This window comes from Saccopteryx bilineata, chromosome 8 (genome assembly GCF_036850765.1).
Source record: "Saccopteryx bilineata isolate mSacBil1 chromosome 8, mSacBil1_pri_phased_curated, whole genome shotgun sequence".
NCBI lineage: Eukaryota > Metazoa > Chordata > Mammalia > Chiroptera > Emballonuridae > Saccopteryx > Saccopteryx bilineata.
The window spans coordinates 85080570-85108193 of record NC_089497.1 but is presented as its reverse complement, the minus strand read 5'-3'; the positions used below and the strand labels follow the sequence as shown (position 1 = coordinate 85108193).

The window sequence follows — 27624 nt, the reverse complement described above, 5'->3', positions numbered from 1 at the left end:
GGTGGGCACCAGGAGAACTGAGAACTGACCACCGGGCACACGGAGTTTTCAATCCCCTTCCGCTCCCTCAGTCTTCTCATCTGGAACACAAAGCACCTGTCAGGGCTGTATCTCTGTCTCTCCCAAATCCCTTTGTGCCCACCTATGACACCAAACGTGTACACACTCCTCTCTTCAGAGGGGCTTCCTCCTTAGCCAGATCCCTTTTTGTTCCTGCAGATGAGGCCTAAAACCGATGCTAATTACCCACTGGCACTTTTTCTGGTGCCATCAGTTTAGTGGAGATTTCAGTACCCCGCTGGGTAGGTTTCAGGAGACTTCCCCTGCTAATTTTCAGTCACTCAAGGAAAACAAAGGAGTAACTAAGAGTGTATTACCATGATTTTAAAGAAATACTGTTCTTCCTCCCCTCTCCCTGCCCCCAAAATGTGTAGACTTCTGTATTTTACACTTTTACATCTGTTCTTCTGCCAAAATAAAACCTGTTTATAGTTGAGAAATCATGACTACAATACCAAAACAAGTTATGACTTTGAAATACTCACTGAGAGAACATACATATGTACAGACCAAGAAGTGTGTGCAGTGCTGCACAGAGTATCTCCAGGAGAGCACAGTGCTGCTTATGTGTATTTGTTTGCAGAGGAAGAAAGCTGAATTCTTTCTGACTGGTGCTAGAGCTACCAGTCCAAAGAAAATAGAAGACAGGGGGCCTTTTGGGAAAACAAACACTTGGCTTCGACCTTACCAACCACCCAGAGTAGGTCACCAGCACCAGAACCATCCGGGTTCCACTGCTACCTGGAGTCTCTGGCCTCTAACAGAATCTTAGTTTTTCAACTGGAAAATCCCAGAACTCCAATTTTTTTTCTTTTTTGTGTCAGAAACAGAGAGAGACAGAGAGAGGAACAGACAAACAGGAAAGGAAAGAGATGAGAAGCAGCAATTCTTCGTTGTGGCACCTTAGTTGTTCATTGATTGCTTTCTCATATGTGCCTTGACCATGGGGCACCAGCAGACCGAATAACTCCTTGCTCAAGCCAGCGACCTTGGGCTCAAGCTGGTGAGCCTTGCTTAAACCAGATGAGCCTGCACTCAAGCTGGCGACCTCAGGGTTTCGAACCTGAGTCCTCGTCTCAATCTGATGCTCTATCCACTGTGCCACTGCTTGGTCAGGCCAGAACTCCAAAATTTGAAAACCTATTCAATTATGCATGTAAATGGCTTCAAAGAAGCCATTTTGAATTTGGAGTTGCCTTGTAGTCCAAGATATCATCACTACTAGGAAGAAAACTGTCCCAGATAGAACTTTTTTTTTTTTTTAATATTTTATTTATTGATTTTTTTTTTAGAGAGAGAGGAGTGAGAGAGAGAGACAGAGAGAGAGAGAGAGAAGGGGGAGGAGCAGGAAGCATCAACTCCCATATGTGCCTTGACCAGGCAAGCCCAAGGTTTCGAACCGGCGACCTCAGTGTTCCAGGTCGACGCTTTATCCCACTGCGCCACCACAGGTCAGGCCCCAGATAGAACTTTTTAAATGATGTAATTAAATCACTGCCCCATCTAGAGTGTAATTAATAATTCTGAATAAAATGCTTGCAAAATTCCCTGATACTTTTAACAAAATTAGGATATATTCTGAGAAAGTTAGATCTGTCCGCCCAATGGTCAGTATTTCAAAAATCATAATCATCTTTAACCAGACATTTTTATAGCACATCTAATGATCATTAATTAATTGTCTCTTTTCCCTTTAAAATAGGTCTTCCAACATGGGTCTTTGAATTCAGTTTCTCAAAAGTATCTTCCCTGGTGGTGAGTATGAAATAAAATTTTGATATATGCTCATTACCAAGTTGGATACCAACTTGTCTTAACAACCGTAATCCTACCCCATATATATAAAAAAAAAACAAAAAACCATGCATAAGCAGTGGTCATCTAAGAGAATTAAATACCAACATGGGACTTCTTTGTGGCTAGATAAGATATGTTTATGGATTGTTGTTACAAGGAAAGTCTATGAGATTTCTCAGTAAGAAAATCCTTTAATTTGCTGTCTAGATTGCAAACATCACTTCCATTTTCCAAGTCTCAAGAAATAAACAACCCAATGATTTCAGTATTCAAGCAAAAGTAAGGCTGAAAGCCTTTAGGCAAATGTCAGCACCTCCTGGGTCTTTAAGCTGAATTCCTACAGGTCCATGGGAAATTAACACCAGAACCCTGCAACTTCTTGATCATGGAGGTGGGGCTTTTCTGCCTCCTGAATTAACTTGTTAATACAAAGTTTTTTAAATTGGAAATGCAAAGAACAGTTCAGGATTACTCACTGAAAGTTGTGGACTTTTCCATTTCAGGTATCCTCCTTTCTTCAAACAATTCAAATGCATATACTATTAGTATAAAATTTTAAATTCCATACTCCTAACTAAACATATGTGCCTTCCACAATTTGAAGCCATATCCCTTATGAAAAAGTTGTGGTAACCTTATATAAATCACTATTACCTACTCTGCAATGTTTTCAAGCATTCTCAAATTTCTGTGGATATGTTCTGTGTTTTCCCAAACTTGTATTTACTAAATCATTTTTATGACTATTTCTTTAACATGAGTTTCTCTCATTCATCAGGCACTAATTCATGAAGACAGCATGCATGTGTGTTCTCATGACTATATTCTTAGCATCTAACCCAATACTAGGCACAGCAGATGCTTAATAAATATTTGTTGAGTGAACAAATGAACAGGCATGAAAAATAAGAAGAAAGAAAACTACCTTTTAAACATTTAGGCCAGGGATTCTGAAACTCTAAATTACATCTGAATTACCTAAAGGCTTCCCCCAAGTACAAGCTGCTGGGCTCCATCCCCAGCAGGACCTAAGAGATGATCATGAAGTTGTGATACGAGGATCTCACTTTGAGAATCACTCTTTAGGCAGTTAAGCTGTCAACTATCTTAGAAAATCACAATGCACAGGACAACATTTACTGAAAACCTATCAGCTGCAAAATCCTCTACTACCTACTGGGTTAGCCACACAGGTCCTTGCTCCTAACTCTATGGAAATTTCCAACACAGGACATACATGCAAGGGGACAATACACAGACACATGTCCAAAACAGCAAGAAGTCATTAGTACAGTTAAACTAAAGACGTTTCATTTCTCTAATGCATTTCTTTATGATGTATCCTACTGTGCAGTTTAATCTATTTTTCTCAGACAGAAGTTACTAAACCACAATGCATAGCCATTCTTCCTTGCACTACCCAACTTCATTTCACTTACTAATGGGAGTTTCATTGAGGCCAGGGCACGAAATATAATGAGGGAGCACATTTTAAAGCTTATTTATGTTGCCTATATTTTACTGTCTTTAAGGATCAAGGCAATGATCAATACTCAGTACTTAATGACCAGAAGTCAAGCAGAGGCATTGATAAGGTGAATATAAAATATCATAATTTATAATATATATAAATCCACCACAAGGATGAACAAAAGGGGGTAAAAAAACAACCCAAAAAAATCCCAAACTCCAATGCATCCATCATTGCAGAGGTTTTTAAAGCATAGCTGGCATTAACTTTCAAAGACACCCTTTTCTCATGACCCTGTCCTGGATTTAAGTGCATTTATATCCAGTTTATAACCTGGGAGCTATTTAATTAGATAATGTTGCAAGTACTTTGAAGATATAAAGTACTCTATAAATGCTAAATATTATTATTATTATTTAAACACAGTTCGCAATTACAGCTTACAACGTATTCCACCCACCAAACTCCTATAATTTGATTACAGGCAGCTAAAAACAAAACAAAACCCAGAAGTAGAAATGATGAAACCATGCCTATGTGGAGCTCTGGATTTTTATCCTAGGCATAAATAATTTATATGCATTTTAAATGGGGGGTTAGGTTATAAAATCTAGTAAATCATGGCAATTGACCTCCACCAGACTGCCAACCACAAAGTTGTGTTGATTTTAAGAGTTTCTTACATATAAACCAGCTGGAAAGTAGATAGTGGTTCAAAACACAGGATTCTTTATGCTTATGAATGCCAACTGCATCTTCCATTTTCTACATTTTAACTTGGAAATGTCTATATTCATCTATTTTAAAAAGTGTTACTCGAGCATGACCAGGTGGTAGTGCAGTGGATAGAGCATCAGATTAGGAAGCAGAGTACCCAGGTTCGAAATCCCAAGGTAGCTGGCTTGAGCGCAGGCTTATCCAGCTTGAGCATGGGCTCACCAGCTTGAGCACAGGGTCGCTGGCTTGAGTGCAGGATCATAGACATGACTCTATGGTGGCTGGCTTGAGGGCAAAGGTTGCTGGCTTGAGTAAGGGGTCACTTACTCTGCTGTAGCCCTCCAGTCAAGGCACATATGAGAAAGCAATCAATGAACTAAGGAGATGCAACAAAGTACTGATGCTTCTCATCGCTCTCCTTTCCTGTCTGTCTGTCCCTATCAGTCCCTTTCTCTGACTCCCTCTCTGTCACTGTCAAAAAAAAAAAGTGTTACTTGAGATAGAGAAAGATTTGAGAATTGCCCTTGTTTTAGAATGTCTTCTGGCTCATCTTGTTGTTTTCTGTGATAATCACAAATTTTGTGGTCTCTATTTCTTAAAAAATGGAAACCTTTGGGCCTGATTCCACGTTTTCATTACACACTTGTTGAATGATTTTCTGAAGAGAATGACAAATTAAATGTAAACATCCTTATAAACAATGTACAAGGAAATCACTGCTAATCACAAAATGGCTTGTATTTTATGTTTTTAGCTTTTTAGGCAAGAAAAAGAACAATTAACATATTCTAACCTGACCTTGGTATTGAAAACAAATACAGGCCCTGGCCGGTTGCTCAGTGGATAGAGCGCCGGCCCAGTGTATGGACGTCCCATGTTTGGTCCCCAGTCAGGGCACACAGGAGAAACAACCCTCTGCTTCTCTCTCCCGCTTTCCTCCATCTGCTTCTCTCTCCCGCTTTCCTCCTTCTTCCTCTCCTGCAGCCAGTGTCTCACTTGGTTTGAGTGTGGCCCCAGGCGCTGAAGATAGCTTGGTTGATCTGAGCACATCTTCCTCAGACACTAAAAATAGCTTGGTACTAGAGCATCGGCCCTAGACAGGGTTGCCAGGTGGATCCCAGTCAGGGTGGATGCAGGAGTCTGCCTTACTATCTCCCCTCTTCACCTTAAAAAAAAACCAGAAGGAAAAAATACCTTAGAAATAACTCTTAAAACACCACTGTGTTCATCTAAGAGATCTGTGCCCCAAACAGAAGACTTCTGGGAAATCTGTGAACCCCAGCGAAAGAGTACATCAGATCATTCTGATGTCATGACAAGGTCCATAAGACAAATAAGGCTGTGTGAGTCACTAAGGGCAGTGGCTTTAGGGCAGGTCAACTTTAAGCTTGGCTACTTAGTTACTTATGACCTTTAGTAAATTAACTGATTTTTCTAAACTTAATGTGTTCATCTGAAAATGATACACACCGCCTGATCTGTGGTGGCGCAGTGGATAAAACGTCGACCTGGAAATGCTGAGGTTGCCGGTTCGAAACCCTGGGCTTGCCTGGTCAAAGCACATATGGGAGTTGATGCTTCCTGCTCCTCCCCCCCTTCTCTCTCTCTCTCTCCTCTCTCTCTCTCTCTCCCTCTCCCTCTCCTTTCTAAAATGAATAAATAAAATTAAAAAAAAATTAAAAAAAAAAAAAAAGAAAATGATACACACCTACCTCAGAGGTACTTGGGAGGTAATTTGACAATGTTAAGAACCTTAGAGATCATTGTACACTTTCATTGTAAATCATACTTCTAAGAAGTTATTCTAGGGAAACAAAGGTGCATAAGGATGTTTATCAAAGCACTATTTATGAGAGTTGAAAAATTGGAAATAACCAAAAGCTTCATCAGTAAGAATTGGTTAAATATATCCTCTCATTAAAATGCCAAGAAGTCGGCCCTGGCCAGTTGGCTCAGCGGTAGAGCGTCGGCCTGGCGTGCGGGGGACCCGGATTGGATTCCCAGCCAGGGCACATAGGAGAAGCGCCCATTTGCTTCTCCACCCCGCCCCCCTCCTTCATCTCTGTCTCTCTCTTCCCCTCCCGCAGCCAAGGCTCCATTGGAGCAAAGATGGCCCAGGCGCTGGGGATGGCTCCTTGGCCTCTGCCCCAGGCGCTAGAGTGGCTCTGGTCTCGGCAGAGCGACGTCCCGGAGGGGCAGAGCATCGCCCCCTGGTGGGCAGAGCATCGCCCCTGGTGGGCGTGCCGGGTGGATCCCAGTCGGGCGCATGCGGGAGTTTGTCTGACTGTCACTCCCCATTTCCAGCTTCAGAAAAAAAAAAGAAAAGAAAAAAAAATGCCAAGAAGTCATTAAAAACATGATTAAAAATTTGAACACTGAATAGCTGAAGAAATTTAAAATTACATACAAATTCTGTAGACATGATAATAGCATTGTGGTTATGTATTTTAAGAGTATTTATCTTTTAAAGATGCATACTGAAATATTTACAAATCAAATAATATGAGGCTTCAAATAATACTGGGGAGGAAGTGGGTGGGGTTGTAGATAGACTGAGCATGAGTAGATAACTGTTAAATTGGGGGCTTAGTATACTATCCCACTTTTTTAAATAACACTTTTATTTAGATTTAATTCACATTCCTTAAAATTCACTCTTTTGAATGGTACAAGTAATTTTTAGTATATTCACAGAGTTGAACGATCATCACCACTGATTGTAGGACATTAGTAGTCACTTCCACTCCTCTTACCTCAACTGCGGCAACTACTAATCTACTTTCTGTCTCAATGGATTTGCTTATTCTTGACATTTTATATAAATGGAATCATATAATATGTGGTCTTTTGTGTCGGGCTTCTTTTACTAAGTATAAGGTTCATCCATTTTATAATATGTATCAGCATTTCCTTTTATGGCCAATAATATTCCATTGTATTAATGGACTCCATTTTACATTTATCAGCTGATAGATATTTGGACTGTTCCCATTCCTTGGCTATTATGAATAGCAGTACCATACAAGCATTTCTGTGTAGGTATATGTCTTCCATTCTCCTGAGCACACGCTGAGGAATGGAACTGCTAACTCTATATTTAATAGTTTGGGAAACTGCCAACTGGTCTCCAAAGTGGCTGTATAACTGCGTATGACCAGCAGCCATGTATGAGCCTTCCAACTTTCTTTCTGCTTTTGCATAAGTTTACAATTTCCCCAGCCATGACTGAATGGCTCGGTTAGTTGGAGCATCCTCCCAAAGCACAGAGATTGTGGGTTTGATCCTGGGCAGGGCACATAAGTCTCTCTCTTTATTCCTCTCCCACTAAAATCAGCAAATAAACATTTAATAAATAAATAAATTTCCCCATGATAAAGAGATTTTCAAATTATGCCATAAAAATTAAAACATTAGTATATGCAAAAATGTCTGATTATTACATTTAAAAAACAGATTGCAGGCCTGACCTGTGGCAGCGCAGTGGATAAAGTGATGACTTGGAACACTGAGGTCGCCAGGTCCAAACCCCGGGCTTCCCTGGTCAAGGCGCAAGTGGGAGTTGATGCTTCCTGCTCCTCCCCCTCCCTTCTCTCTTTCTCTCTCTCTCTTACACACACACCTCTCTCTCTAAAAATGAATAAATAAAATCTTTAAAAAACAAACAAAAAACAGATTGCAGATAATATATATCATATAATCTTCATTTTCTTAAGTTATGTATTTAGCTATGCATAGAAAATAATTACTAAGCCATATATAAATATATATACCTGGTTATCACTGGAAATCAAGAATTCTTTTTGCTTTTTCTTCATTTTCCACATTTTCTGCCATGACCATGTGTCATTTTTTATAAGGAGGACTAGAAAAGGATGGGTTTTTTTTAATTAAACAAATTTTTAACAATTCAACAGTCTTTGATCCCCTTCATAATTTATATTTTCTGGGCCATACAGCCCCAGAAGTCATAATGGTGGGGTCTGCTAGGAAAATCAAATATATGCATTGCTTTCATGAAGCGGACTGTTTATAATCCAAGATAGAAAGTTCTGAATGTTCCAAAAGAGTTGTGAGGTCAGTTCTGAGAGGGTTTACAGGGGAAGGCATAACTTCTATGTGAGAGAAACTGTGGACAACTTTGTGGAAAAGGTGGCACATGAGTGTTTAGTGTTAGGGTAGTAGGTACAGAAAAGGAGAAGGGAGGGTGTGCACGCAGGCGTAAACACACCCACACACACCCACACACACCATGGAAAGAGCACCCCTGGGGAGAAGGAAGTTGTTCCCTGTGGCGGCAGTCAAGGAATGGTCATTAAAACTGCAGCATGTGGTGTGAGAGGCCTAGCTGGATGCATCAGAGCTGGTGTTGACTCCATGCTAACGAGTGCCTGATGAAGACTTGCAGTGTACAAGGGACACGAGTCAGGAAAAGGCTGGTGGTAGAAACAGGGGCCCCAGATCTTATCATGACCGCCACTGCAGCAGTGCCGGGAGGAATGGGGCCAGGAGCTATTAAAAGATTTTTAAGATTGGGGTAGAATAAAATGTGTTTTGAGAATTTCAAGGCACCCCCTTGAGACAACCAGAGACAAGTGGCCAAGTAAAAAGTAAATAGAACATCATCTTTCTCTAGAGGGAAATAAGCTTCCAACCAGAATGAAAGAAATTACAAGCAGAATTCATCCAACATTTTCTATTTAAATCCTGCCTTTCTCCTCACCAGAAACCTTATATATTTATACATGCAGAATAACATTTTGTTCAAAAAGATATCACCCAGACTCTCTGGGAATTCTCAGCACACTGCTAGTTCAGGCCCTGTTTTCAGAGTGACTTCCCCCACAGAAATAAAAGAATCAATTTGACATAAAAGCATCTTTCAGACACAAATTATTCCAAATTCTATCAGAAACACAGACACAGAGATGGGTTGGGACCAGAGGGGCATGGCGGCCCTGGCTCTGTCCCAGCTCCTCAAAGCTGGGTGGACTTTAGAACCACTACTGCGGGAAGAAGGAAGGACATGGAAGATTAATTATAGGGCAGAGACAGAAAGAAGAAAGGGACTAACAGCAAGACTCAAAATAATGAGATTTCAAAGAATCTTCAAGCTAAGGAGGAAAATATGATATTTCCATGAAAGAAAAGTGTTACATATTCTTTCAAAAACAAAATATTCCATGACCTCCTAATTAGAAAATTAGGCCAACAGCATACCATGACTTACATTAGCTTTTGCACTCAGATTACTCCAGTTAATAATGAAGACCAAAAATTCATTACGCAGATTTCTCTGATGTTCTAATAATTACCACTACACCCTATTTTATTATGAAGCAATGTCAAGGCAAAGAAAACACCTGTTTAACAGCTCTACAATACAACAAATATATCTAATTTTATAACTGCTGTGCCTGACCTGTGGTGGCATTGTGAACAAGGCATTGATCTAGAATGCTCAGGGCGCCAGTTCAAAACCCAGAGCTTGACTAGTCAAGGCACATATGAGAAGCAACTACAAGTTGTGCTTCCTGTTCCTCTCTTCCCCTGCTGTTCGTTCTCTCTCTCTCTCGTCTCTCTAAAATCAATAAATAAAATATTTTAATAAAATAAAACTGCTGTGCTAATTTCACTTTAAGAAACTGTTACAAGCCTGACCAGACAGTGGGGCAGTGGATAGAGTGTTGCAGAGGACGCAGAGGACCTAGGTTGGAAACCCCAAGGTCGCCAGCTTGAGCACAGGCTCACCAGCTTGAGCACAGAGTTATTGGCTTAAGCATAGGATCATAGATATTACCCCTTGGTCACTGGCTTGAGCTGAAAGGTTGCTGGCTTGAAGCACAAGTTCACTGGCTTGAGCAAGGGGTCACTCACTCTGCTGTAGCTCCCCCCCCCCCACATCAAGGCACATATGAGAAAGCAATCAATGAACAACTAAGGTTCTGCAACAAAGAACTGATAATTCTCATCTCTCTCCCTTCCTGTCTGTCCTCTCTCTGTTCCTGTTCCTCTCTCTGTCTCTGTCACACACAAAAAAAATTGCATGTACAAAGGCACATTGTCTTTGAAAAAAAAAAAAAGATACTGTTACCAACTGCTGTAACTTTACTAAACTCGTGTTTAAGACCAAATTTAAGTGGTCTGGGGTAATGAGTTAATAATAATTATTTAAGATTTCTTTAAGCCCCATGAGACCTATGATCAGAACGTTTTAAACACTGGACTAGCAGTGTACCAGTGCAGATGCATACTTCCCCTACCTCAATCCCTCCAAACACAAACTTAGAAAAGGCATAGGCATAATAAATCTGTTTTAGTTGAATAACAGTTAATCCATAAAGAAGAGAAAATGTTTTTGTTTTGTTTTTTAAAGTAAAGAAAAATTAGAAGATTTTATTTAATAAATAATGCTGATACTTCATACTGGTTTAGAAATGTGCTAATCTCTAAAAAGCTTCGGGGCAGAGGTTACCTCATGTGTAATAAATGCTCATACTAGAGCAAAGGTTAAGCCAGGCCATCAGAGAAACATACAAAGTCCTATTGAAACATAAAAAGGAAAAGGTACTATTAAAAAGATACAGGACCATTTTGTCAAGATCATTTTCAATGAGGTGTAATCACTGGGATCAAATGTTGATGGGATCAAGTTTCCCATTAAATTTTATTTAATTATGTGGGAGGATGTTGGTATAAATGCTTTATAGTTTTCAAAGCATTGCTACAAATAATTTAACTTTTGAAACCAGCATATAAGGAAGGTAAGTCACATTGTTGTGATCACTCATTCATGCATTTATTCATTTATTCAACTAACTGGGACTATGCATAGACTCAAAGATTAGCAAGACCAACCTTCTGGCATAAAGGGGCCTACAGTCTAGTGATCAGGCAGAAAGAAAACTCCACACTATTTATAACACAAGACTCGAAAAATATATAGTGGGAAGGATGCATGCAAGTCTCCCAGAGGTCAATTCTTAAATCTAGGCATTTGTTTTTAAAGTTTTTATTGAATTTATTTGTGTGACATTGATTAATAAAATTATATAGTTTTCAAGTATACAATTCTATAGTATAATACAGCATCTGTATATTGTGTTGTGTGTTCACCATCCCAAGGCAAGTCACCTTTCATCACCCTTTATCTTCCCTTTTACCCCCCCTTTACCTCCTCCCACCCTTCAGGAAAGAAATAGGCCCAAAGAGAGTGAGGGGTCAGGGAAAAGAGTGAGGGGTCAGGGAAAAGACAAGCAGAGGTCATCTAATTCCGTTCGAATAGAAAAGTGAGTGCAAGTCCTGGAAGAAGCTTAAGAGTATGAAGTCAACAGCTACCAACCTTGAATGTCTTACTCTTTGGGTCAAGCTAAGGACAGCCAAAGTGTTCAATTCAGATATATGATAATCTCCAAAAAGCTCTCTGGGCCGATCTCACCTCATATGTAATGAAGCATACTAGTGGTAAATTTCATTTCTTTTAATACGGTGATGTCTTGAAGGAAGAGTGACTCAAGCCCTGGGTCTGAATGAATAGATTGTTTTCTGTAGCTTATATGCATATACCTTTCATACCCACGTGAGTAGTTTATATCTATAATACTATACATAACTATCCACACAAAGCATATACAAAACATACAGAGAAGCTATAAACCTCACATGCAGACACATCTGGATAATGTGTATTCCTAGATGACCCCTGGCACATATTCAGATAGAAATGGGTGACAGAGAGAGGTTACCACATAGGACAACCATCTGTCCTAGACAATTTAAACAGTCACTTGCCTACAGAGGAGAAACTGAAGGAGGGTTGGACAAAATTAATTCCAAAGCTACCTTCAAACCCCTTGGTTTATGTATTATGAGATTACTTGCATGAAGCAGTTTCTCGAGTCTCAAGATATAAAATTTCATGACCTTGCTGAAATTATTCCTCTTTGCCATGTTTTTGTGCTCAGACAGAAAATGTATTATTGATTTCTGATTCAACCACAGACAATGTGACTTAGAGAAAAGAGCATTGAAGGAGGAGTCAGGAAACCTAGATACTCTTCCCAAACAACCCAAGAGCGTTGGGGGCAGGGGCTGTGTGACCTTGGGCAATAGAGTTCACTTCTCTGGGCTTGAGCTTCCCAAGTATTAAATGAAAGGAGTGGCTAAGTGTTCTACAATTTTCTTCCAGTTCTAAATCTATGAACTCATCTCCCTCCCTCAAGACTTAGGTTATCTCCAGAGCTCTAAAAATCCAGACTCATAATACTGGATTAAGATCGTCTCTTTCCTAACCAAAGATCTTGTTTTATCTTACTTTTAAACACCATTCAAATCCTGCACAATTTAAATGATCAGTGCTATCATCACTGATTGCTCTGGTTTAAATTATGCATTGTTGCTATTTGGGGAAAAATTAGAAGGGGTCTGAAAACAATAAGCCTCCAAAATGAGAAGGATAAAGACCTCTGCAGACAGTATCTGCTTTTAATGCACTTAGCACAGGGTTTACAAAAAGAGCATTGATTGTGTACATTAAAGAGCCACCAAAACAGCTAGCAACTGCTAAGGCTGCAGCAAACTCTCCTAGAAGCCACTGACCTTGGCAGCATTACAGGGGTCAAGCATTCCCAGGAGGTTCTCAGCAGGCAGGCTTTACTGAGAGTGGAGGAACAAATGAGATCTCTCATTTAGATGCGCCCACTTCTCCTAATTGGGGAAGAGAGAAGCAGATGATCTGCCCTCTGATTTGTGGAGATTACCTATATGGCTTTTGGACCCACTCCTGAAATGCACACCTCACCCACCAAAGGTTGGTCAGACTCCAGCCCTCCAACTGTATCCACATCCACATTTAAGTCCCCCAGCCAGCAGTTTCCCAGTCTCCTGGGCTAGCCAGGCCCTTCCTCTTTCCACACCTCCTACAGGCAGAAATACAGAGGCAGAGCACTAGGCCCAAGCCACAAAGAGCAATTTCAGTGAATCCTGCAAAGATATGTTTTCAAAATACAGCTCTCAAGAGTGCAGGTCTCCCTCTGTGACTCCTACTCCAGACCAGCCAGTGAGCCCTCATGGCTGCTCAAAAGCCTGCGGGCTCTGTGCTCAGTGTCTCAGAAAAACCTTCCCCTGGAGAAACCACGAGGGACACCCCCGACCAAGCCCAACTTAAAAATCACATCAGGGCGCTTTCCATTAGAGAAGCGATTCCAGCTCAGGGAAATCACAAGCCCGGCCTATTGTTCAGCTGCCTTCCCTGGCCTTTGCCATTTTTCCCTACACTGAAGTCTGGACCATCCATCCACCTGATTAACTGGCTGGGAGTTGCTGCCAGCGCAGAAAGTAGGGCAAATGAACAATATGTAAAGCAGGAAGCCACAGACTTGGCCAAAGCACCCACCCAGTTACCAACCCCACCCCGTTTGCATGTGGCATTTCAGTGCCAGGGAAATAGACAGTTTACTGTAATAACGTATGAATGAGCTTTTGCTGCCCAACTATCAAAAAAGCCAGTTACAAATGGCATCTCTGTTCCTCCTCAGCCCCTTGACTGACTGCCTTGCAGAAACCTCACCTCTTGGATGCAAGGATTAAGGAGAGGGGGAGGAGAAGTTAAAGAAGAGCGGGGCAGGTATGGAGAGGATTAATGAGACTAAAGAAAAAGTGACTTAGACCATACAGGCAGCCTTTTAAAATAGTCATGGAGAAGGAGGCAATGTCGGGAGAAGTACTGAAGATTAGGTATAAGACCCCATGATTTAGCATCAATTTAACAATGTATTCCCTCAGGAGGGTGTGCGAACTTCCAAGCTTCACCCACCCTGCCTGTCCCTGTGTTGACAGCCACCATCAATTCGGTCTCACCGACCCTCCATGCCTCATGTACATGCAGGGTTTTCTTATTATTATTATTATTATTACTTTATTTCTGGTTCAGAAGAGGAAGAAGCTGTTTCTAAACTGGCTTCCAATCGTCTCAGACCCCCGTAGTGGTAACCCCCCCACCCCCACCCTCAACCCTTCCCAGCAGGCAGCATCTAATTAAAATGAAAAAAAAAGCTCTGCCACCTTCCCTGAAGGAGAGTGTAGGGTTTGGGGTTTGGGGAGGGACGTGTGGAGGCTATACTCGGATTGCTGGTATTCCGGTCTCAAAACAACAGCAAAATGGATTCTAGATCAGTGATGTCTTACTTAGTCAATACAATGTAACGGCGTCTAAGGCAATTCACATGAAAGTAAATGCAGACCTTCAAGTGGAGCCGCGGGTTGGAAGTGCTCCACAAAGGACTGGCCACAGACACAGGGAAACACACACACACACAAACACACACACACTCACTCCCGGGAGTTCTGGTCTGATTGGGGAAAAGCAGAGAATACATCCCTTTCACCTGCTTAATTAAGTTCAGCTGCAAAAACTGAATATCATAGCCATAAAGTCAGAAAGCACAGGTACGGCTGAGTTAAAACCATAAAGGTGAGCGGCAGCCTGGTCTTATGTTAAGACTGTGCTGACAGGGAGTCCGGGCGCGGAAGGCAGAAAACAGGGAAGGGGAGGCAGTTGCCATATACTACAAGATCAGCATAGCAATAGCTGCCCCTTGGAGAGGCAGGTTCGGCTCCGTGGGGACCGCCAGGCTCATAATGTCATCTTGCAGGTAGATAGAAAAGGTGGGGGACCAGTGCCTGTATTCACGTCGTTGTTATTCCTTTTGCAGAAAGAGACAGGTCTCGCGCCTTGGCACGAGCCGACTGCCCGGGGCTTGTGTACACACACACACACACACGCATACACACGCCTTTCATTTTAATACACTTACATACCACTCGAGATGAAACTGGCATATAAGCTCCACGCGCTCCCAGGGGGTTATCGAGCACAACCAAAGGAGGACACGTACCGCACAACCCCTGCCGAGGGGGACTTAGTCCAGAACACCTCAGCAGCCCCCAAATCCAAGTGAAAATTCAGGTTCCCTCCGCGTCGTATTTGCCCGCCTCTGCCCACCAACCCTCGCCTCAGTCCATGCACCAAGCCCATTCACCCTGACCCAAACCACGAGAAAGAAATCGGAAAGCATGTTCTGCTCACCCTCAGAGCTGAGAGATCGATTTCATCCAGGCTACGAGCCGGGGAGTCGCTCGCCATGTCTACTTCTTCGCCGAAGGAATGGACCAAAACCACCCCGAAGCTTCTCCCTTGGAAATTCCACCTTGGTCTATTTCACTCGCGTCCTCATGCGGGTGTCGCAGCAGAGGCCCCAGGGCCCAGCCTCCCCCGCCCACCCCGGAGCCACAGCGCGGGATCCCGATCCCCGGCGCCTCGATCCGCGGCTTCCGGAGCCCAACCTGCGCGGATCTCCAAGCCGCGAGCCACGGTATGTGTGGGCTGCGCGCCCTGATCAGCTAAGGGCGCTTGGGCTGCGTGGGTGTATTTAAATGGGACATACTTCTTTGCTGGTGCGTGGATGGCGGCTGCATTGGCTGTTATAATGAGACACAGCAACTCCTCCACTCAGCTGGGGGATGGGGGTGGAGAACCGCACAGAACTGTCTATCATCGCTTCCTGGGAGGAGTAAAGGGGGTGGGAGGGCGGAGAGGCGGAGGAGGCGTGGTCTCGGACTGGGGAGAGGCCACGCTTCCTGACCCGGTCCCTCCGCATCAGGGTAGATGGGGGAGGGGAGTTTACCCTTCCGCCCTGGCGTTTGAGGGCTAAAACGGCTGCATCTGAAGAGCTGTTTCTGAACCCTGCCGTGCTTATCGTAGGGGCTAAGGCTCTTAGGGGCTATTTGGTCACACACATTTTTGTGTGTTCAATTGGTAGGCTGCTGAATATGGCCCTTTCTATCGCATCTGGAGGTTCCTCCGAACGGTTCAAACGCTCCAGCGCTAAAAAAAAATGCGGGGGGGGGGGGAGCGACGCCCTTCCCTCCCCCATTAGTTATTTGTGGGGCTGGAGTAACGCTGGCTGGTGCAACCGGTGCATATAAGGACTTGTGAGCAGGGAAGGGGATCCGCCTCCGGCCTCGACCGAACGGCGAGGAAGCGTACTCTCACAGTGCGCCAAGCTCCGCGCCTGGGCAGTTTGCCCCGGCCACTGAGTCTGGCCAGTGGCCCTTCGGCGGTCCCCAGCGTCCTGGATGGCTGGTCACTCGCCCTTTGGGGCTGGGAAGGTTTGCCAGAAGCGGGAAAACTGGGAATCTGAGCTTCCTCTTGGCATCGCCACACGCGGGACCTGTCCGTGCCGCAATTCCCTACGGAAACAACAGAGCTGAAAGGAGAAGCTTGTTCTCTGGGTGCAATAGCTTGAATGTTTCTGGTAACTAAATCCAAAGGCAACACTGGGTAAGGCAGACCACGCCGCCTTAGAATCCTACATTTCCCTTTCTGGCAGTATTTCCGCGGCTGATCTACCAGATTCGTAGAGAAAGTTTAGCTGGCGGGTAAGATGTAACATGCAAGATGTACGGCCAAAGAGCGATTTCTTTCCACCCGCTTTCTCATTTAAAGGCTGAGTGTTTACAGCGGTAAACATGACATTCTGTCATCTAGAGTGGAAGTCACTTCCCCCAGTCACACCCCTCCCCTTACACCCTTCCTCTCCAGCCTTGGCCAATCCAAGGAAGAAACCGTACGTTCCCCCAAATACAGCAAGCAGTAGCTTTGGAAGCATTATTTGCACCCCTGTTAAGATAAGAATTTATCTTATCTTATCCCCCAGGCCGAAAGCCTTGAGGGACTTTTAATCGTATAGTGTGAATGTCAGCTTCAGAATAAGGATTTTGAATGGATGAATGAATGAATGAATGAATGGAAGCCAATGCAGTTAGTTCATCACGACTGCAGACATTGGGAGGCTTTTAAACGGCGCTCCTTATGCGCTGTGCTGTTTTTGTTCCTATTTATTGTTTATTCATGTGCACTGTGGATCATGAAACCTAAAAATTGTTCTAACATCTTAATGGCTGCAAGAGCTTAGAAATTTTTGCCATTAAAACATCAAACATTTAAACATATTCTATATAGTCAAAAGGCTCCATTTGATCTCTCATTTTCTAATAAAATCACGGGTCGAGGTAATTAGTGATATGTAGTTAGCCACCAAGTAATGTGGAAATGACATAAAAAACTATCATTTCCCACCACTGTCATTCTTCTCTCTATACCCCTCCCCTATTTTTTTACCTTTATCTAGGCAAGTCAATGTGCTTTCTCAGTGTTGAAAGAAAATAATTAATTTAGGATCAGGTATTGAGATCTGTGAACAGAACTATTTCTGAAACAGCAAACATATTTAAGATGAGGTAAACATTGTTTGTTTTTTTATGGAGAACCTACATTTTTATACCTCAGATTTTATTTGAAATATCACAAATGGATTTTTTCTCCCAGTGTTAGGTAAACTGTTAAGCTGTTTCAGGCCATGAGGATGCCACGATACTGGCCTTAAATTCTACCCTTGGATTTAGAATTACATTACAAAACTATATGTTCAGTGTAGGGATGGGTACTGCTTGGGGAAGGGCTTCCTAGGAGCCAGGAAGATGATGAGAGTCTGATGGAGGCAGGGGTGCTGGCTGCAGGAAATACCATAAAAGGAGAGGTCACAATAGCCAAGTCACCTCCAACTGATAAGAGAAGAAACTCTAAGCAGTTTGTGCTGGAGGTGAAGTGGAGACTGGACTGAGGAAGAAAACGGAGTTCTGATCAGGTATGCTTTGCGTGTCCCCTTAGGGCACTTGAACTTTATTTTTTAGGTCAAGTGTGTATCAAATTTCAGCTATTTCATCAGTAAAGACTCCTAAATTTTTTGCCTTGTCTGTGTATCTCCTGTACTGTTATTATTTACTTAATATGTTCCTTAAATAAGCATTTCTTTTTTTACATTTAACTTAAAAGGAAACATAAATGACTACTATAAATGGAAAGCTAGTCACATTTGCGAAAAAATAGGAGACCATTAAAATAAATAGAATGGAAAATATAGCAACAGCATTAAATTCTAGCTAGCTGTCATAGCCTGCTTCAAGCTTCTATCCTGAGGCCTGCTCTTAGTTTCAGAACTTGACCAAAGTGAGATTTTCTTTCTTGGTGTTACCTGAAAAAATGAAGGAATTAATATCATGTATGTGCATTTTGAAAGCCTACAGAGCAATATGATATTCTGTTTATATATGACTATCTAGTTAGCTATAAAGAGCATAGACACAGACCAATTTCAGGAGAGAAGAGAAATGATGTCTAATTTTTTTTTTTTTTAAAGATCTTGAGCAAATATTGCTAAACATTTGGAATTGCTAAATCTGAATATTTTAAGTGTAAGGTGGTTTTTATTATATTGTTCTCTGTGTCTTTTTGCATATTTTCAATATTTTTAAATATTTTAATTTAAAAAATAGAGTTCCAAAGGGGGGGGGTGTTCTCTCTATTAGGTTTGGTGTTATTTAATGTCAAACCCCTGCTCCAACTAAAATAAACACTGTGGAAATCAGTAACACTGCTGGTGGGGCTTCTAAAAGCACACTCTGTCCATCTTCTGTCACCACAAATTCCTAAGTATAACAGAAAACATATTTTAAAAAATTAATTAGAGGCCCTAGCTAGCTGGCTCAGCGGTAGAGCAGCAGTCTGGAGTGTGGAAGTCCCAATTCAATTCTCAGTCAGGGCACACAGGAGAAGCAACTATCTGTTCTCCACCCCTTCTCCTCCCCTTTCTCTCTCTCTCTCTTTCTCTGTCTCTCTCTTCCCCTTCTGCAGCTATGGCTGGAATGGTTCAAGCAACTTGGCCCTGGGCACTGAGGATGGCTGCATGGCCTCACCTTAAGTGCTGAAATAGATCAGTTGCTTAGCAGCAGAGCAGCAGCTCCCAGATGGACAAAGCATCACCCTATAGGGGTCTTGCCAGGTGGATACCAGTCCAGGCGTATGCTGGAGTCTGTCTCTCTGCCTCCCTGCCTCCCTACCTATCACTTAATAAAAAATAAAATAAAAATTAATTAGAGTTTAGAAGGCAAAAAAAAGAAAGGCAGCATCAATGGTCCAGCAATTTGGAAGACTCTAGATTATTTAAAGCAGGCAGAACTGGATCACCAGTAGAGCCACAAAACAAAACCGTATAGGATGGTCCAGAGTAAGAGTAAGGGCACCTTCAAGCTCAGAAGCAATGGCTGTAAGAAGCAGGCACCTTCATCATGGTAAGTAACTAATGAATTGCATTAAGTCATTCTTTCACTCGTTCAGCAAATATTCACACTTACTCTGTGCAAGACATAATGCAATACTGACTAAAGAGAAGTGAAGTTTAATTGGGGTTATAAGAATGGTTTTCTGAGGCCCTGGCCGGTTGGCTCAGTGGTAGAGCGTCGGCCTAGCGTGCGGAGGACCCGGGTTCAATTCCCAGCCAGGGCACACAGGAGAAGCGCCCATTTGCTTCTCCACCCCTCCGCCGCGCTTTCCTCTCTGTCTCTCTCGTCCCCTCCCGCAGCCAAGGCTCCATTGGAGCAAAAGATGGCCCGGGCGCTGGGGATGGCTCTGTGGCCTCTGCCCCAGGCGCTAGAGTGGCTCTGGTCGCAACATGGCCACGCCCCGGAGGGGCAGAGCATCGCCCCCTGGTGGGCAGAGCTTCGCCCATGGTGGGCGTGCCGGGTGGATCCTGGTCGGGCGCATGCGGGAGTCTGTCTGACTGTCTCTCCCTGTTTCCAGCTTCAGAAAAAGAAAAAAAAATGAATGGTTTTCTGCTTTGAAATATGAAAAAAAGGAAAAGGAGGTCGTAAATAGAAGAGGGCCAGGAAAAGCTTCTTGCCTGTGCTAGTGATCCTCTAAGAAAGCCCCTGATGACCCCTCACCTCCTGGTATTTATGCCTTTGTGTAGATCCCTCCAACACAGAATACATAAGACTTCCAAAATAGGGTAATAAAGGCATTTCAGCTTTAACGTTGTCATTTTGGTTCACTTGCTCTAAGCAGGGGTTCTCAGCCTCAGCATTATAGGCATTCTGGGCCAAGAATTCATATTGTAGCGGACTGTCCAGTTCAGTGTACGATGTTTAGCAACATCCACGGTCCCTACTCAAGAGATACCAATAACACATTCCCACTTGTGACAACCACAAGGTATCTGCAGACATTGCCAAATGCTCCTAGAGAGCAAAATCACTCTCAGTTGGGAACCACTGCTCTAGGGGAAACGAGTCACCATGTCCTAAGGACATTTCATGCATCTTGCCAGCCATGTGATTTAGCTGCTGTGCAATGGATCCTCCAGGTCAGTCAAGCTTTCAGATGACTGCAGTGTCTGCTGGCTCTAACTGTAACCTTATGAGAGATCCTGAGCTAGAACTACCCAACCAAGGTATTTCTAGAACCTGACCCAACAAAGCCAAGGTAGATAATAAACTTTATTGTTAAAAGCCGCTTGATGTGTTATGTAGCAATAGATACATATAACTAAAACACTGTTTTCAGACAGGGTTGTGTGCAGATGTAATAGCTGGAGCTATATGTCCACCTTGCTATCAGGTCAGAATGAACTTGAGAAAGAAAGCAGAACTTGAAAAGCACTTGGATACTTAATAACGTCACTGATCCACTGAATTAATCCAGGAACAACCTCAACTTCTTATGTGATGTAAGTTTTTCTCATTCTGTTTAAGACATCTTTAGTTGAATATTCCGACATTTGCAATGAAATACTTCCTGTTACAGGAAATAAAATTAAAAGTTTTGATTAAATCTTTACAATTGCTGACTCTTAAGATAAAATGCAATAATGATAACCTAAAACTTAAATGATCTCATTATGAGGGTTAAAAGGAAAGGAGAGAAAAAAGCTTATTAAAAATTTGTCTTATTTAGAGATGTATGTAGATACTATCTCTAAACACATACAGAAAATGTAAGTCAATTATGCATGATAAATATAAGGGTCAGCATATAGGTAAATATAAATTGGATGTTTAAATTATAAACTACTTGAGTGGGAAAATAGAACAAGAATAACTTCATGAATTCAATAAAATGAAGAAAAAAATAACCAGAATATGTAATATTAAAGATAGGTCTTCATCCATTCGCTTTTGTGTACTGTGGTTTGTAGTGTAATGCCTTTCCTCCACCCCAAAGATGTTCTTGTTCTAATCCCTGGCACCTGTGAGCATGTTACTAAAAGACAAGCTCTCAGTGTATGAAAGCAAAGCAAAACAAACCCAGTAAACTAAGAATACACATGGTTTTCAAATCTGCCATAGGAAGTTAACAAATTTGAAATGGTCGCAAGGTAGAGTTTATAATCTCCATATGGCAGCGATCATAGATACCACATTCTCAGTCCACACTACTGGGAGAGTTCCATATTCACATCAGATATTTTTAAATAAATATGTAATTCACAATTCTTGGAACTTCTTCACTAGTCTGACCTTTGTCTCTCACTGCACTTAAACTTACTCTCAGGAACCCAACCAGAAATTTATTATCATCTTAAACATCTCTGCTTTAGAAAATACAGCTTTAATTTCCCGTTGCTCAACTACACACCCTAACCTTCTAGCTTCCTGGGAGCCTTTGCTGACATTACCACTGTTTTCAGACTCAACAGAGACCCCGTTTCTGTCCATTGGTAGCACTCTTCATTCTTTTCCAATTCATTTTCCCTCTTACACTTTCTTCCTTCCCTTTCCATGCTGGACCTGAAAGTTTTTAGGAGCCTAAAATTTAATAGGCTGTATTCCATGTAGCATGATCTGAAGTGAAGAGCACGGTCCTTGAGTTGAAATCAAGGACCATGCCTGAGATCAAATCCCAAATCAGAAGAGAGAAATAACACAGTTGTTTTATACTTCCATGTTTTGTTTTAGATAGATAGATAGATAGATAGATAGATGACAGATTGATTTTTTTAAACTTAGTTACCCTGGGTGAATAATGCCAAGTGACTATATCTCTTGCATTAATGGGCTCAGAATAGTTTTTTTCTAATTTTCTAGCATGAGTTAAGCCCAAAGACAAACACAACACTTTATCTAAAATACCAGTATTATACCTTCCCCAGATACAGAAAACTATTTTTACGAAAAATTTGGCAAGTCCTTTCAAAACAGAATTTTCTGATTTCATTCTTTGAGAAATTTCTAATAACACATGGGTATAGAAATTTTAATATACAACTGTAATCTTGCAATACTGATTGTAAAAGCTTAATTATTTATAATTTTTTTGAATTTGCTTTATCTACTTAAATCTTTTTTTTACAAAGTTTACTACTTTAACCTTTGTTTATTCATCTTTTAAAGACTTTATTTATTTATTTATTTTTACTTTTAGAGAGGGGAAAGAGAGGGAGACAGAGAGAAGTGGAGAGGAGCAGGAAGCATCAACTCCCATATGGGCCTTGACCAGGCAAGACCAGGGTTTCAAACCAGTGACCTCAGAGTTCCAGGTCAATGCTTTATCCAATGTGCCACCACAGCTGTTTATTCATTTTTTAGACGAGAGAGAGAGAGAGAAGAGGGAGGAGCAGGAAGTATCAACTCCCATATGTGCCTTGACCAGACAAGTACAGTACAAGGTTTTGAACCAGCGACCTCAGCGTTCTTGGTCGAATGCTTTATCCACTGCACCACCATAGATCAGGCTATCTTCTTAAATCTTAATGCAGTTTTAAGCTTAATTATATTCTAGCTAAATAATGGAGTTTTCAGCATGTTTTTCCCTCAATATTTATAGGACCTAACCTAGTGTTTGCAAAATTTCCATATGTGTCTGGTTAATGAAACAGCCTGTAATAGAAATTATAAAAAGATACTTATTCTGACCACCAATGTCTGTCTAGACCATGTTAAAAGCCTGTGGCGCTTTGCTCCCTACTGGCTATCTCAATTGGTTTTTACTTATTCTACATAACATTTCTACAGAACTATATCTTGTTCAAATTTAGAATCAAAGCCTGTCCTGTGGTAGCACAGTGGGTAAAGCGTTGACTTGGAATGCTTAGATTGCCGGTTCGAAACCCCGGGCTTGCCTATTTAAGGCACATACAGGAATTGATGCTTCCTGCTCCTCCTCCATTTCTCTTTCTCTCTCTCTCTCTCTCCCCCTCCTTTCCTCCCTCCCCCTCTCCAAAATAAATAAGACCTTTAAAAAAATTTTGAGTTCAAGCTCCCCTACCATACCATATACAAAATCATTTTCAGTTTCAGTTTTTCTTTTTTCATGTTCATATATTTGAATGGTATATAACCCCATAGGTTAGCTCAGAACTGGGAGAAGGAGGAGTAGTTTAGTTGGGTCTTTGCATAAAGTCATAGAATAGATGAATTTTTTTTACCAGACTTTTAAAGCTGGAAGGAACCTTACACATAACTGAGTTAAACACTTTCATTTTACAAATAAGAAAACCAAGGTCCAGAGATACTTGTGTGACTTATTCAATGTCACAGATTTAGCACTAGAAAGGGCTTTGGGAACTGAAGACTTTGTAGTTAAAAAAATAAAATTAAGGTTGTTATTGTTTCCCCTCATATTCTTAATCCACTGTTCCTTCTACTGTACCATATAGTGCCTCAGACACTATCCTTTTGTGTTGTGCTTTTTAACTGATGTAAACAGTAAAGTATACAACTTTTCATGTGTGGGCTGCCTGAGAGCCCAGCTAAGTGAGTGGGTTTGCCATGCTTGCTACCAGCTCTGGTGTAGGAGGAAGTACCAAATGTGGAGCCAAGAAGCTTGTCTGAGTGGCTTCTATAAGCCAGAGAACCCAGGCAGTCAAACAAAAATGGGAGTTGTTTTGATCAGTTGGCCCAAGTAGGCAGAGGTCAAATCTCTCTAGAGATTTAACACATTCTCTTCATGTAATCACATGGACGACTTGTGAGGTCTACACTGGGAAATGCATTATCTCTCTTGGTTTTCCTTTCCAGCATGGAGCTGTGGAACACAAGGAACTTTCCTTTCCAGCTTTATTTCTCTAGTGCCCAGCACAATGACTGCAATAAAATGGTGCTTATAAAATTAATCAATACATCAGCATAGTAGTTAATAAAGATGGACTGAACTAGCCCCTTTGCAGCCAGAAAATTCTAGATAAGTCTTTTGTGCCATCTAAGTGTCCACATTTTTATCTTTGTTATGATTTTGCATGACTAATTGATTCTGAGAACAAACCAAGAGTCTCACAGCTATAACTGTGTCCAAAACTGACAATAAAATCAGTTGTGGATTTCTACCTTTCTGATCCATTCACAAAAAAGTACAAATTCACTCAATATATCCATTCATCAAATACATGAATCAAGTATGGAGAGCATCAAGATGGTCTGTGCTTTTTTAATTTTAGGCAGTGTTTCTAAAAGTGTGGTGCACGGGACACTTATATTAAAATGGGGATGGGGTGGGGAGAGTCATGGCTTAATTAACATGTACAGTCCTAGAATATTGGGTGAGCAGAGCTCAAGAATCTTCACTTTTAAACAAGCACCCTCCCAGGTGATTTCTTTTTCTTATTCTCAAATATTTATTGAGCATTTTTGATGAGCAAGATTAGACCAAAGGAATAATGGGAGTTCCTTATAGCTCTGCAAATATCTTAGTCTATTCCGGCTGCTACAACATAATAGCAGAGACTGGGTAGTTTATAAGCCACAGAAACTTATCTCTCATATTATTAGAGGCTGAGAAGTGCAAGATCAAGGTGCTGGCTGATTTATTGTCTACTGAGGGCCTGCTTCCTCCTAGACAGCCACCGTCCCACAGTGTCTTCAAATGGCAGGAAGGGCGATCTAGCTTTCCGGGATCTCCTAGATAAGGGCACTATCTCAATCATAATAGCTCTGCCCTCATGATTTAATCACCTCCCCAGGAACCCACTTCCAAATACCTCACCTTGTGGGGGACGATTTCAACATAAACATTTGGCAAGGGAGAAACAAATATTCAGTCCATATCAACAAGATACAAAATCTAATCACATAAATAAACATAATGGAAAATAGGTGAAATGGACAGATGTCAGAAGAACTGATAGAGGGTGGAAGGAATTAAGGAGCAGAGTCACTATGAAGGAAAAAAAATAGAATCCTAAATATGGTTGGACAGAGATCCTAGGCATTTATAAATGTTATGACTGATCTCTCAATGATCGAGACTTCAAAAAGTTGCTTAAAAGTTTGTCTTCTAGTACAGCTTCTATAGCCATCAGCATATCATCATAGCTATTTTTATCTATCTCCATTCCCCACTCTTTCTTTTTCTTTGCGAAAATTATTTTCAAATAAATCTTTGATATCATGTCATTTCATCTCTAAATATTTCAGTGTATACCCCCCAAAAAGGTGAGGGATTTGACTGTGGGCTGTGTGTAGTGATGTGCTTCCAAAGCCTAGAGCACAAAAGGGGGCCAAAGTAACTTTACAGTGGAGAAATCTAGCAAAGAGTAATCATTACCTTGATCAAGTAACCAAGGTTAACATCAGTGAAAAGTCATGTTGATAAAAATTACCTCTGATATGATTTAATAGAAAAGCACTAGTAAAATTCCAGTGAAGTGTGTAGTTTAGTGAGTAGTAATGTGCTGTGTCAGCTCCTTAGTTGTGACAAATGTGCCAGAGTAAAGAGAGATGTCACAAATAGGAGGTGTACATGAGCTCTGTGTTAATTTATAACTTTTGGGGAAATCTAAAACTATTCTAACTTTTTTTAAAAAGTTTATTATTTTTAAAAGGGAGTATAACAAATTGGGTAATGTAGAAAAAAGGATAAATTCCTAGAAACATATATCTTACCAAGATTGAATCCTGAAGAAGAAAATCTGAACAGACCAGTAATGAATAAAGAGATTGAATTCATACTTAAAAACCTCCCAACACAGAAATACACAGGACCAGATGGTTTCACTGGTAAATTCTACAAAAAAATTAAGGAAGAATTAACACCAACACTTCTCAAGCTGTTCCAAAAAAATTGAAGAGGAGAAAACACTCCCAATCATTTCATAGGGCCAGCACTACACTGGTACCAAAACCACGTAAGGATACTATAAGGAAACTACAGACCAATATCCTTGATACACATAAATGCAAATATTCCATTTGCTAGTGTTCTTAAAATACTAGCAAAATAAATTTCACAGCATATTAAAAGAATCATATGCTATGATCAAATAGGATTTATCCCTGGAATGCAAGAATGGTTCAACATACCCAAAGCTATCATATAAATGTGATATACAACCTTAATAAAATGAAGGGTTAAAAAATAATATGATCATCTCAATTGATGCAGAAAAAGAATTTGACAAAAAAATCCAATTCTTTCATGATTAAAACTCTCTACAAATGGGTTTAGTTCAACATAATATAGGCCAAATATGACAGGCCTACAGCTAATATCATATTCACTGGAGATAGTTGAAAGTGATTCTTCTAAGATCAAGAACAAGACAAGTATGCTCACTCTTACCATTCCTATTTAATATAGGAGAGAGTATTTAGGCAAGAAAAGAAATAAAAGACATCCAAATAGGAAAGGAAGAAGTAAACTGTCTCTGTTGGCAGTTGCTATGATCTTATATATAGAAAATCCTAAAGACTTCACCAAAGAACTGGTAGAAATAATCAATAAATTCAGTAAAATGACAAGATACAAAATCAACATACAGAAATCAGTTGTGTTTTTAACACCAATATCGACAAAATAACCATAAAAGAAATAATAAAAACAGTCCCATTTATAATAGTATCAAAAACAATAAAATACTGAGGAACAAATGTAACCAAGGAAGTAAAAGATCTATACACTGAAAGCTATTAAGACGTTAATGAAAGAAATTGAAGAAGACACAAATAAATGGAAAAATATTGTATGTTCATGGATCAGAAGAATTAATATTATTAAAACACCCATACTACCGAAAGCCATCTATAGATTCAACACAATCCCTATCAAAATTTCAATTATATTTTTCATAGAATAGCCAAAGCAATCTTGAGAAAGAAGAATAAAGTTGGGAGTCAAACTGTATTACAAAGCAGTATGCTATAATCATAAAATAGGTACATAGACCTATAGAACAAAATTGAGAGCCCAGAAATAAAGGCCTTGCATACTTGGTCAACTAATATTTGACAAGGGAGACAGAAATACTCAAAAGGAAAAGAGTCTCTTCAATAATGGGGTTGTGAAAACTGCGTAATCCCATGCAAAAGAATGAAATTGGACCCCTGTCTTATACTATTCACAAAAATTAACTCAAAATGGATTAAGGACTTAATATAGACCTGAAACTGTAAAGCTCCTTAAAAAAACCTACAGGAAACCAGGTCCTTGACATTGGTCTTGGCAATGATTTTTGGAAATTAAACCATGAGTCCAAACAGAAAAGCAAAATATAAACAGTTGCCCTGGCCAAATGGTTCCATTGATTAGATCATTGTCGTGATACACAAAGGTTGCCAGTTTGACCCCTGGTCGGGGCACATACAGGCAAAGATAGATGTTTCTGTTTCTCTCTCTCCCTTCCTCCCTCTCTAAAATCAATCAACAAAATTAATAAATAGTCTAACCAGATGGTAGCGCAGTGTATAGAGCGTCGGAC

The 27624-nt window shown here is 40.9% G+C and overlaps 1 protein-coding gene and 1 long non-coding RNA gene across 9 annotated transcripts in view; one reads left to right on the top strand and one right to left on the bottom strand.

Annotated features, from left to right (window-relative positions):
- TNIK (TRAF2 and NCK interacting kinase) overlaps positions 1–15581 on the bottom strand; it is a 415592-nt gene extending 400011 nt beyond the window's left edge. For 5 of the 7 annotated variants that reach the window (XM_066241478.1, XM_066241483.1, XM_066241479.1 and 2 more), the window contains exon 1: positions 15129–15581. In XM_066241478.1, coding sequence (XP_066097575.1) covers positions 15129–15185 — 57 coding nt within the window. In that variant the 5' untranslated portion in view covers positions 15186–15581. The remainder of the gene's footprint in view (positions 1–15128) is intronic. The other 2 variants (XM_066241480.1, XM_066241481.1) reach the window with 1 other exon arrangement.
- A 2116-nt stretch (positions 15582–17697) lies between these two features.
- The window catches only part of LOC136312222 (uncharacterized), a 68453-nt gene continuing 58526 nt past the window's right edge, over positions 17698–27624 (top strand). Inside the window, exon 1 of one of the 2 annotated variants that reach the window (XR_010726908.1) lies at positions 17698–17748. This is a non-coding gene — a long non-coding RNA (uncharacterized lncRNA). Of the gene's footprint in view, positions 17749–20530; positions 20665–27624 lie in introns of those variants that run through there. The other variant, XR_010726909.1, reaches the window with a different exon arrangement.